The sequence below is a fragment of the Mus caroli genome, chromosome 2 (genome assembly GCF_900094665.2).
Source record: "Mus caroli chromosome 2, CAROLI_EIJ_v1.1, whole genome shotgun sequence".
NCBI lineage: Eukaryota > Metazoa > Chordata > Mammalia > Rodentia > Muridae > Mus > Mus caroli.
Genome location: NC_034571.1, coordinates 122,266,906 through 122,279,937, shown reverse-complemented (window position 1 = coordinate 122,279,937; position 13,032 = coordinate 122,266,906). Strand labels below are relative to the sequence as shown.

The 13,032-nt window shown below is 40.2% G+C and overlaps 1 protein-coding gene across 1 annotated transcript in view; it reads left to right on the top strand.

The window, feature by feature from the left end:
- Positions 1–7,468, top strand: part of LOC110290436 (signal-regulatory protein beta-1-like) — a 67,362-nt gene extending 59,894 nt beyond the window's left edge. The window contains exons 4-7 of the mRNA XM_021156978.1: positions 4,188–4,496; positions 5,167–5,493; positions 6,409–6,518; positions 7,150–7,468. Coding sequence (XP_021012637.1) covers positions 4,188–4,496; positions 5,167–5,493; positions 6,409–6,515 — 743 coding nt within the window. The 3' untranslated portion in view covers positions 6,516–6,518; positions 7,150–7,468. The remainder of the gene's footprint in view (positions 1–4,187; positions 4,497–5,166; positions 5,494–6,408; positions 6,519–7,149) is intronic.
- Positions 7,469–13,032: the final 5,564 nt, after the last annotated feature.

The following is a 13,032-nucleotide window of genomic DNA, read 5'->3' as shown; positions in this document are numbered from 1 at the left end:
CTGATAACTAAGGATGTTGAACATTTCTTTAGGTGCTTCTTAGCTATTCCGTGTTCCTCTATTGAGAATTCTCTGATTAGCTCTGTACCCCATTTTTAATTGGGCTATTTGGGTTGTTGGTGTCTAACTTCTTGAGTTCTTTGTGTATTTTGGATATTAGCCCTCTGTTGGATGTAGGGTTGGTGATTTTTTTCCCTATCTGTAGGCTGTTGTTTTGCCCTAATGACAGTGTCCTTTGACTTACAGAAGCTTTTCAGTTCTGTAATAAATGAAGTCTCATTTATTACTTCTTGACCTTAGTGCATGAGCTACTGGTGTTCTGCTCAGGAAGTTGTCTCCTGTACCAAGGAGTTCAAAGCTATTCCCCACTTTCTATTCTATTAGATTAAGTGTGTCTGGTTTTACATTGAGGTGTTTGGTCCATTTGGACTTGAGTTTTGTGTAGGGTGATAAATACAGATTTATTTCCATTCTTCTACATGCAGACATTCAGTTAGACCAGCACCGATTGTTGAAGATGCTTTCCCTTTTCCATTGTATAGTTTTGGCTTCTTTGTCAAACTCAAGTGTTCATAGGTGTGTAGGTTTATTTCTGTGTCTTCAATCAATTCCACTGACCCCCCCCTGTCTGTTTCTGTACTAATACCATGCAGCTTTTATTGCCATTGCTCTGTAGTACAGCTTGAAGTCAGGGGTAGTGATACCTCCAGTGGTTCTTTTATTGTTCAGAATCATTTTAGCTATCCTAGGGGTTTTTGTTTTGTTTTTCTATATGAAGCTGAACATTGTTCTTTCGAGATCTGTGAAGAATTGTGTTGGAATTTTGATGGGGATTGCACTGAATCTGTAGATGGCTTTTGATGAGATAGCCATTTTCACTATGTTAGCCCTACCAATCCATGAGCAAGGGAGATCTTTCCATCTTCTGAGTGATATCTTTCTCAATTTCTTTCTTCAGAGGCTTGAAGCTCTTGTCATACAAGTCTTTCGTTTGCTTAGTTAGAATTACAAGGTGTTTTATATTATTTGTGGCTTTTGTGAAGGGTACTGTTTCCCTAATTTCTTTCTCAGCCCATTTATCATTTGTACAAATACGGAGGGCTGCTGATTTCCTTGAGTTAATTTTGTATCCAGCCATTTTGCTGAGGGTGTTTATCAGCAATTACCCACAGTGTGCAAATACTTCTGGAGCATGGTGTGAAGTTCTGTGGTGTACACCTGGGAGTAAAATATCTAGGTTATGGTCTGTTTTTAACCTTTTTGAGAACTCTCCAAACTGCTTTTCTCAATGGCTGTATTAATTTGTATCTCTGCCAACACTGGATACGGGTTCCTTTCTATCCACATCTTCTCCAACCAACATCTGTTGTCAGATTTGTTGATAGCAGCCTTTCTGACTGGGGTGAGGTGGTATCCCGGAGTAGTTTTAATGTACATTCCTCTGATGGTCAGAGATATTGAACACTTTAAGAAACAGTTGTTGGCTATTTGTGCTTCTTTTATTGAAAACATTCTATTTAGTACATTTGCCCATGTGTTTGTTGATTGGCAGTTTGGTTTCCTTGGTATTTAAATTATGCAGTCCTTTATAAAATCTGGATTTTAGCTTCACTGTAGCTGGTGAAGTGTTTCCTTTCTTTGGCTGTTTGCTCTGTTGATTGCTTCCTTTGCTGTACAAAACCTTTATTTTTACCCAGGCCCATCGGTCGACACTTGTGCGCAGTTCTCATTCTGTTAGTGTTCTATTCAACACAGTCCTGTCTACCCCAGTATCTGTCTTGAATATGCTTTCTTCTTGAAATCCGTTTCCAGTTTTAAATTAAGGTCTTTGATCTATTCTGAATTGATCTTTCTACAAGGTAATAGGCAAGAATCTAATTTAATTCTTCTACAGAGAGAAATCAAGTTTTGCCAGCACCATTTATTGAATAGGATACTGTTTCCCACTGTATAATTTTTGCATGCTTTGTCAAAAAATCAAGCAGGCATAGTTGTTACTTTTTGTTTCTAGGTCTTCTATCCTTGTCTATTGATTTCCCTGTCTGTTTTATGCCAGTACTGGGCTGTCTTTATCACTGTTAGCTCTATACTATAATTCAAGGTCAGATATTGCAGTGCACGCAGTAGTGCTCTTACTCCTTAAGATTGCTTAGGCTATCCATGGTTGTTTGTGGTTCCATATTAATTCCTTGTATTGTTTCTTTCTAAAACTGTGAGCTATGACATCAGAATCTTGAAATGTATTGTGTTAAGTCTGTAATTAATGTTTATAGTGTAGCCACGTTCACAACATTATTCCTACCAGTCTGGAGCATGAAATACCTTCTACTGTCCAGTGCCTTCTGTGATTTTCTTTTTTTATTGTCTAGTACCTCCTGTGATTTTCTTTTTCAATATTTTAAGGTTTTCACTGTAAGACTCTTCTTCTTCTTTGCTTAGATATATTCCTAAGCACTAAATGTTTTTGGAGTTATTTTTCAATTTTCTTTTAAAAGATTAGTTCTTTTATTTTTGAGATCATAATATAATTTTATCATTTTCCCATCCCTTTCCTCACTCCAAGACCTCCCATATAATTCTTCTTTGTCCCTCAAATTAATGGCCTCTTTTTCTCATTAATTACTGTTATATGCTGTATTAACTAAGGATATATAGAGAAATAGAACCCATAGAATTAATGCACACACCACACACACAAATGGCTTGCAGGCTGTACTCCAGCTATCTCCCAACAATGGCTCTACCAATGGAAGGTTCAAGATTCCAGTAGTTGGTCAGTCCACAAGGCTGGCTGGCTGCTTTATTTTTAGATTCTGATAATCTAGATTCAATTTTGTCCATTCTACTTGTAAGTCTTTGTCTGAGTTTTGGATTTGGGTTGCTGAGTTTTTCAATTCCGTCCTTTTTGAGTTTTTATTAACATTTATATTTCCTTATATTTCTTTTCAAATTCTGAATTTTCTGCTTTGTTTTATTCAGCTTTATATTTGTCTTTTCTTGAGCATATCTCACATATTTGTTAATATATCCTTTAAGTTCTTTGGGTTATTTGTGTCTTCTTTAAACTCCTTGAATTTTTCAATGATATTGATCATTTTTCTTTTACATTTTTTTTCATGTGTTTCATCTGGGTAGCTATCAGTGAAAACTGTTTCTGTAGGAACAGTGACTGTTGTTGGTATACTGTCTTGGTAATTCATAGATACGCTTTTTCAATGTGACCTAGGCATGTGGATGTCTTTCCTTGATTGTGTGTCTGAACTATGATTCTTGCCTACTTCCTACTGGCTTGGTGCAAGGACTGTGTGACGAGCTAGATTTGTGTTCAGAGATGGTCTTAGTCCTGGGCAGACTTACTAGGGGGATCCAATGTGAAAGCTGTACTTTTGGAGCTAGAAGTATTCAGATGGGCTTAGGGGAAATTATCAGGGAATTCCAATGGGTGACACTTGCTCCCAGAACTAGACCTGAGTATAGGAATGCCACTTGCAGAGTTGTGGGGCTCTTCAGGGAAAAGCAATTCGTGAGCTCTGGTGTTTACTTATTTTAAGGTAATAACAAACCTTCAGGTGGTCCTTTAAGATTTTAATGTTATAGTTGACACTTGTAATGTGATTATCATGCTACATACACTCAATATTGGCTTCCTTTCTTGTTATCCAGAGAAATAAAATTCACCCTGCATTGCTAATTAAGAGTAAGATTTCTGAAAAATTAACCTTCTGGGGCTCATGTGTGTGTGATGGGGAGGGGGTACAGATGTAGTTCGAGTGGACACCAACATTTATGCTGCCACATTTTCTGTATGACATGCCTGTGGGCATTAAGGAATCTCCCTTTAGTAGTGAGAGAAAGAGAGTATAAGGTCAGAGGCCAGACCCTGAGACTAGACTACCTGTTTTGAACTCCTGACTATGTCATTAATTTGGACTTGTTCTCCTATCCATTATTTGATACATCCAAGAAGAACCTGTTTGCTCTGGGTGTGTTTTCTGTGGTGTTGGTCTTCTGAGATGCACATCCCTTTGGTCTTACTGTTTGCCATCTGCTAAAAGCTTCAGAATCCTCCTATCAGAAGGAAATATTAACGTCTCTATAAAAGAGGAAGTGATGGAACTTTACAAGATGGATTCCAGGCAATTGTTCACACTGGAAATTGATGTGATATGTGGCTTCTCTTCTTGCAGGAAGGACAGAGTATTCTCACCACCTTGAAGGCCCCCTGCAGCGGTTTCCACCTGGATCAAGCATCCAATTGAAGTACACATCCTCTGCACTACAAACTCGTCAGGTTACTGTGACCTGGCTCAAAAACAACCACACCCGTCTCCAGTCCCAGACCAGCGTCTTCTCCAATGGAGAGACCTACAATGTGACTAGCACTGCGATCGTCTCACTGGAGAGTGATGACATATTATCATTAGTTCTCTGCCTGGTTGAGCACAAGTCATTAGTAGTTTTCCAGAAAGTCATCTACTTGGGCCAGTACCTCTGTGGTAAGACTTTTCTCTTTCTGGGTGAGGTAGGCTGTGGGCTTCTCTTGGTGTTGGTTTATTCACTGAAATGGCCTTAGTTGGTAGTGACACTAGAAATGAAATCTGTAAAGTACTTAGTGCTATGTTCAGGCTGACTAGGCAGAGGTTTTGTTGTTACACTTATTTAAAGTAACACTCATAGCTCATTTCCTTCATCTGAAAACCATAGGCTACTTAGGCTACTTACCCAATGGGATTTCATTTCAGTATTGCTGGTCTATAGAAAAAATACTTGAAGGGCTTTGCAGTCTTCTAAATTTTAGGGACTATGTTGTATCCTTGGATCATTGCTCCTATCTGGATTTGAGTCTAAATTTTCCTTCTTTGTTGTTGGTTGTCACAAGATACACTGATGCTTGCCACATCTGTAAAATCAAAACAACAGATTTGCAATTTGCTAAATGGATTTGATACCTCATTTTCTATAGCTCAAAATGAAAAGAAGAAACATTGGGAGGTCCCTTATTATCTATCCACCTATCCAAACTTGTGTTTTCTCTTTCTCTATTCCAATTCCTAAATCCTTATTTGTGGCAGGCACTGGGTTGGACCCTTGAAGATGATCCCATCCTCAAAGAACTTCCAGTAGATTTCCTGCACTAATTCTCGGCTTTATCTGGATTTTTGTCAGTTCCCCCGGCAGTGAGAGTGTCCCAATCTTCAACTGACTCCAGTTTGGTGACTGTCACTTGCCATGTGCAGAGATTCTATCCCCAGGAGGTATATCTCTCCTGGCTGGAAGACTGCCATGTGATCAGGAGAATAGAGCAACCTACACCTAAGAGGAATGAGGATGGGTCCTACACTCTGGAAGTCCTGCAGTTGGTAAACACATCAGTGGAGAGGTCTGATCAAGTACTCACTTGCAAGGTAGAACATGAGGAACATCCTCCCATCCAGGCCAGCATTGTATTGTCTGCAGCATCCTTTCCCACATCCAAAGCCATCAGGAGCCTGAGTAAGTTTGCCTTTGTCCTTGTGGGCATATGGGAGTCACCTGGGTTTCCTTGCTGCATTTCAGAAGACTCTAAGGAGACAGGTTTCATAGTCAGGAAAGTCTTGTTCAGATCAGGAGTCTGAGGTTTCGTCCACAGACAGAATGGTATCCAGTCAGTAGCTTCCTTTAGGGTGACCACCTAGAATGGTACTTTCATTTCTATTGGAAGAATGCTCTACCAGTTCATCCTCTTTGAAAATGCCCTAGAGAAAGTTTAGCTTAGTGCTGATCCACTAGTGACCATGAGAGTTTGTCACCAAGTCTCTGGTTTAAAGTAGTCTCAGGTGTATGGAAGTAAGCTTGCATGTACACTGTCCTATAAGACTTACTTGAACATGCATATCTGGGAACTGCCTTATGCCCACTCCAATGATAATTATTTTACTTCATTTTTTTTGAATGAACATATAACTCTTATTCAACAATTTCCTTACATGTAATAAACAGGCTCCTAATTTGTAGAATCCTTTTGAAAATTAAACATTAATATATAATAAATACAAAACTGGTATGTTATCTACACTAAATATCAGCTGTTAATATTATTTGTTTTTATGTAAAATTGTTTTCAAATTAATTTCCAATAATTACAGTTGTGTAAATTTAGTCAACACTGTCAACTATCTCTCAGAGATTCCATTTCTTCACCTATAAGATGTTAATGATAATAACAATGTTCAAGGATTACAACAAATGTTACTTTAAGTGACCACAAGACCTTAGAGGGAAGACAATGATTATATTCGTGTTGGCATGTTAGCCCAAGGATGGGCTCAGAATTGGGGAACACTTGGAACTACCTGGCTACCAATCTCAGATTAATCATTTCAACTCACATTTCACTCTTTGTTGACCCCTTTGATGTGTGTATTTTAGGTTCAGAGAAATCTATCCACGTTTTTGTGGCCTTCCTTCTGTGCCTCAAGTTACTTCTGGTGGTGTGTTTACTAGTCATCTACATGTATAGGCGATGGAGCCTGTGACAAGTGAGTTTGAAAATGGTCCTTTGTTTTTTGAGAGTGAGGTCACAGCCATGGTCATGGGTAGCAAGAGAACTTCAGGGTAAACACATGAGATTCACAGAGTATGCCTTCAAAGATTCCCACAAATGTTATCTACCCTCAAGAGGAAATTGTGAATATTCTTATTTTCTCCAAATATCTTTTGGAGTTCTTAGAGGTTCCCAACCCTGTGCATTGTGTGATATCCTGGAGTTGGAATTTTTTATAGTTATGTTTCTTATAATTCCAGAGGTAAGAGTTGAAGGTGTGGGAATGGAATAATAGTCAAGACCTAAACTCCAAAGAGTCTGCCCACACATTGTTAAATTGTCCTTTGACGTCAACCAATCTAAAAGAATGGACATGCTAACTGGTGAGAAAAAAATGAATGTGCATATGGAAGAGAGGTCAGGTCCCAGAAAGACATGTGAGTTGGAGTAGACAGAGACTTCATTTCTGACATTCCTTTTGAATTCAGAACAAGAAGAAAACTAGCTACTTAGTCCACATTCAATAAATACTAATGGAGTGAATACAGGAATGAAGAACTGAATAAGTAAGTGATGTTTGCTGCTTCTGTATGACCTGTGATACATTGCCCACTACCCTCTCTAAGCAGCTCAAGTGGAGAGAAGATGCAAGGGCCTGCAGTTGATCCGAGACTCCTGCTCTTCACTCGCCCTCCTCCATCCACCACAGATGTGCTCCCCCTGCACACTGTCAGACACAGACTTGGATTGTTTAGTGATATTTCAGACTCAAGATACTGAATTTCAAATGATCTCTTCTTACAACTAAAAGGCAATTTAATGATGAGGAAATGAATGTTCACTCTGTCTCTGGTCATGGTCAATCCTTAATTTTCCAGTTCTGACTAACAACTAGAATTTCTGGAAGCACAATTTAATTTTAACAGACACAAAACTCATATTACTGGACTGTTGAAAAGAATTTTTCCTATCTTGAAATGGGATTTAAAACAGTATAAAATACCTCTAGATTCACTATAACATTTTGTAAAATATAACATCTTGTCCATATCTTCTTCAAGTTTCTTTTGTATATTGCCCTGAATTTGCTGGATTTCTTTCTCAATCATAGTTTTATACTGTTATGACATAAGCATAACCTTTAAACAGCATATAGTGCTTTCTGTTTTTATTCTTTATAAAATCTATGATATCATATGTAATATTTTGAAACTTTGATTTTCATACTTAATACACCTTGTGGATTTCTTAATTTGAAGCATTACTATTTACCCATTTTATGCTGCTCTGTGGTCTTCTATTGTAACAATATGCTATATTTTGTTAATCTATCTCACAATGGACACTGATTATTCAATGCTTTTGCCATTATAATGTTGTGATATTCTTTTCCTAATCTCTTTGAGTATATGAGAGAATCTTTCTTGTTTCTCAAGCAGGACACAAATCTACAGTGTTGGTACATTTATATGTTTTGTTATCTCACAAATAAATAATGTTTTTGAACATTATGTTCTTATTTGATTACACATGTATACACACACACACACACACACACACATTTTCCTTCCTGATTATGGTAATGGTATATGTGTAAAAGGTTAAGTTATCCAGTATACACTGATATTTGCTTTTCTCCTTACTACATATTAATTTCTATAATCTGGAGCTGTACTGATAATTTACTCCATTAAACTACTTGTCTATCTTTGTCAAGACTATGCTGCCTTAGTTAGAATAGTTTTACAGTTTTTGTTTTTTCTTCTAGAAAAATTGTTCCACTTTTTTCATTTAAAATTCTTGTGTTTATTTCTTTTTCTTGTGCTTTGTATTTTTATAAAATTATTCATTGCATGAATATTTTGGAAATGGTATCAAACATTCTCCTAAAATATCAGCAGAACCAGTATAGCTTAAATGTCATTATAAAATATTCTTTTTATATCAAAGCTATCTCAATTCAAAGCCAGCCTGGTCTACAGAGCTATTGTGAGGACATCCAGGGCTACTTAAAGAAACCCTGTCCAACAAACAAACAGACAAACAAAAAGGAGAGAGGTAGGGAAAGAAGAAATGGGCAAACATAAACATGAACGTTTTTAGCTGGGCAGTGGTGGTGGATGCCTTTAATCCTAGCACTTGGGAGGCAGAGGCAAGTGGATCTCTGTGAGTTCCAGGACAACTTGGTGTACAGAGAGCGTTCCAAGACATCCAGAGACACACAGAGAAACCTTGTCTTGAAAAACAAACAAAATGCTCATAGTTGAAACTAAGCAACCTAAGCATAAACCAGAGAGAAATAAGCTTTAGTTATTATGGGTAGATTTATCTTTTTGTGTGATTTCTATATTTTATTATTTGAGTTTTTAATTATTTTTAACCACACTTAACTTGTACTCCCCCACTCCCTCTTCCACTAGAACCCTCTTATGGTTCATTTGAACAAGGAATGTCTATCCTTGTCTGGGCAGGTCTAGGAGGGGTGCCCTTATTAGAGAATGTGTGCTACCAGAGGCAGTCTTTGAGAGCTTACCTCTCATAACCCTTCCAGTTTGCTCTCTCTACTCGCTTGCATTTCAAAATGTAAACTCCCAGATTCCTTTCCTGATGCTGTGCTTGCAGCTTGTGACCATGCCTCACTGCTGTGATGGACTATCTGGAACCATAAGTCAAAATAAACTCTTTCTTATATAAGTTATTTTGGTCATGTGTTGGGGAATGTTTTGTGTACTGTGTATTCAATTGTTGATTTATGTACCTAGATATCTGGTTGCAGTCTGGACTTTGGTACTAGCATTACTATGAAGCATCTTTTGACTAGTATTCTTTGTAGAACGTAGTTCTCCACCATCTTCTGATTGGTTAAATTATAGCTCTGCAGGAGAGGAGAAGGAACATCCATGCCCAGAGGCAGGGAGAGGGTCTTAGGTGAGGGACCAGAGGAGTCACTGTTGGACACAGATGAAGAAGGAGGTGTCAGGTGAAACTAGGATGACAGGTAGTGAGTCACATGGCTGGGAAGAAGTCTAAGGCCAGCATTGTCAGGTTAGAATAGCTCAGAATCTTCCCAGCTGTGGTACATTAAACTTATTAATAAATATAAAAGTCCCATGTCATCACACAATGCAAGGGCAGGCATAGAAAAACCTCTACTTTTGCAGTCATGGTATTTAACCATAAAAATCAGAAAAATAATGTGCTGGTTAGCCTTTTTGTCAACCTGACATAGGTTGGGTCATTTGGAAAGAGAAATAAACTCAACTGAGAAAATGCTTTCATCAGACTGGCCTGTGGACAAGTCTTTAAGGTTGTTTTTCTCTTTTTGATTAATGATTGATGTGGGTGGTCCCAGTTTACCATGAGAGGTACCACCCTTAGGCAGATTACCTTTGGATATAAGAAATGCAACTGACCAAGGTATAGGTAGCAAGCCAGTAAACAGCTTTCCTCCATGTCCCCTGATTCAATGCTTGCCTTGAGGGCCTGCCCTGGCATTTCTCAAAGATGGATCATCATATGGAATTGTATTCCAAATAAACCCTTTCCTCCACAAGTCACTTTTGGTCACGGTGTTTTATCATAGTAATAGGACAAGCAATGTCCAGAAATTGGTACCAGAGAATGAGTGTTGCTGTAAATGACCTGGCCATGTATTTTGGAGGAATGTCAGAGACTTTAGTGGTTTATACTATAAAAACAAAAACAAACAAAACAATGATGCTATAAATAGAGTTTAAAGACACATTCCAGTAAAAGCCAAGAAGACAGTAGTGCTGGAAGAATGTAGTCAGTGATGCCCAGCTTAGGTTTCAGGTAAGAATGATGCTAGTAAATATGCTACAGACCATCATTTGGCAAAGAATATAGCTAGTTGCCTTCTGTCCATGTCCTGAGTACATTGCCTGAACTAGGTTTAAAAATATTACACTGGGGCTGGAGAGATAACTCATCAGTTAAGACCCTGGATGGTCTTCCAGAGAATCCAGGTATGAATCTGTAGGTTTATACTTTTTTGTTTGTTGGTTGGTTGTTTGGTTGTTTGGTTGGTTTTTGGGACAGGGTTTCTCTGTATAACCCTGGCTGTCCTGGAACTCACTTTGTAGAACAGGCTGGCCTTGAACTCAGAAATCCGCCTGCCTCTGCCTCCCAAATGCTGGGATTAAAGGCATGTGCCACCACAAATAAGGGTTCTTAAATGCTTTAACCTCCCTTAAGTTCACCACTCACCAGAGGTAGTAGAAAGGAAAGGTTTATAGGGAAAGAGGGTATGTGGACTTGTTTAGAAACAGTTCTTTTGAGTGATTCCAATCTTTGTTGTCAGGATATCAGCAGTTCAGTTCACACAATCAGCAGCAGTAGCTTGATATACTTGCAAACACCATTCACGAATCAGCAACAATTCAAATCCAGAAGAAACCGTGAGTTTCTGCCAATCAGTCTGAGTCCATGGAAGCAGCAAGAAGCTGCCAGAAGACCATGAGGATTTCTTTGGTGTGTCTCTCTCTAAAAAAGTCACAACAGGTGACAATCAGCAAAGATGACAAGGCAAACCAATGCCACACTGTCGTCCACTGTCTGTTGGGTCGTATTTATATACTTTCCAAACATCAGGTGTTCTCTCAAGTGTCTACTCTAGAAAAACATCACACCCTCTTTCTAGGCGGCTTCCAGAAAAATGCCATGTGTCTGTTCTCAGCAAAACATCCTCTCAAAAGACAGTTTCCAGAAAAACATCACATGACACAACTGAGTCTCCAAAGAAACCAGAAATTCCCATTTCAGAGTCCCAACATTCACACAGCCACTTATAACCACCTGTGATGCCAGCTATAGAGATTCTGCACCCTCTTGTGGCCTCTATGGGCACCAGTCATACATGTGGTAGACATACATGCAGGCAAAACACTCAGACACATTTTTTAAAGCAATGGGTTCATTTCTTGAAAAGGAGATTTCAAGATTGCATAATGTTGAGTCTGCGGTATGGTTGATATTGATGATGCTTATATGCAGATCTACAATGAAAAGGTGCAAGTAGGAAAGAAACACAAAACCTACAGTTTTGGAGAGAAAAAGAGCACCAGAAAACAATGTTACAGTCAAGGCAAGCTTGGGTAAAAAATGGAGTCCTGCATCCGCTGGGGGCTAGGGCCACTGGGCAAGGTAGACTTGGGGAGTGACTACAGGGACCCCAGGCAGGTGTTGGGCCAGGATCCTGCTCTGGGTGTGAGGAAGGCGCAGTCTGAGGTCCCCACGGAACTGCTGGAGTCGGGCTCCGACTCTTGGGCACCGCAGAAGAGCCGGTCCTGGGGTCCCTGGGCCACACAGAGGCCAGGAACAACAGGTTCTTGCTCTTGGACATCCCAGACGCCACTGTATGTCTCGGAAGAGCTGAGAGCTGGTAGACACCCTCTAGCAGACTCTGGACCAGGACCGAAGAGAAAAGGGTAGGAGGAGAGTTACTGCGGGGAGGAGAGTCCTAGGCAGGTTCTGTGGGTGAGTTGGTTTGTCTAGTGGCCACGGCTGAGTGCAGGGAGGCCTTCTGGTGGGAGGTTAGAGGCACAGCTCTGCAGAGGAAAACCTGTTCCATTGCTCCAGCATGCTGGTTCCAATGAGAAGAGGCAGCCAATGGTTTTAAGGCATTTATTGTAGAAAAGCAGAAAGAGGGAGAAAGTAGAGAAGTAGAGAGCGGTGATAGCCACGTGGAGAGAGGGAGGAAGGGAAGGGAGAGAGGGGGGGAGCAAAGGAGCAAGAGTAAAAGCAAGAGAATAAGAGATAAGAGAGCAAGGGGGGCAAGCAGCAAATTTTATAGTGGCCTGGGCTATTCTGGCAGTTGCCAGGTAACTGTGGGGATGGAGTCTAGACAGGAGCTTGGGGCATTGCAAGACTGATGGCCACACACCTCTCTGCAGGGGCCTGTGGGAGGCTGTGGAGCTAAAGGCCCAGGAGGCGTGGTCAAACACCTTCTGTCCCTTAAGGTTCCAGGGTTCCAGGCCTGTGCTCAACAGAGACTAGGCTGTTTGTACACAGCTCACCACCCCACAGCAAGCACTGGAAGAGAGACTAATTGTAACTGCTATGTAGCTCCACCAACAAGAGTGTTATACTGCTTAATACTATGTGCTGGCTAGTTTTCTGTCAACTTGACACAGGTAGAGTTATCTGAAAAGGGGGTGTAGTCTCCCCTTCCCCAGCCTGAAACCTGCTTGCTCAGGGGTGGAGCTTCCTGCTCATTTGTTCTGCCATGCCCACTGCTGGACCGTGCCGCTTTGCTGTTTGGAGCCACACACTGCTCACCCTGCTACTGGACCCCAAGATTATTTGGCGGGAATCGGGTCCCCTCCCCCTTCCTTTATAACTGAGTGTCAGAACAAGTAAAATTGAGCTTTGATCAGAATGCCTGTCTTAGCTGCATTTCTTTCTCTTGCCGCCTAGCCCCTCTTCTCTTCCAGGTTTCCAAAATGCCTTTCCAGGCTAGAACCCAGGCTGTGATCTGCTGGCTGGACACA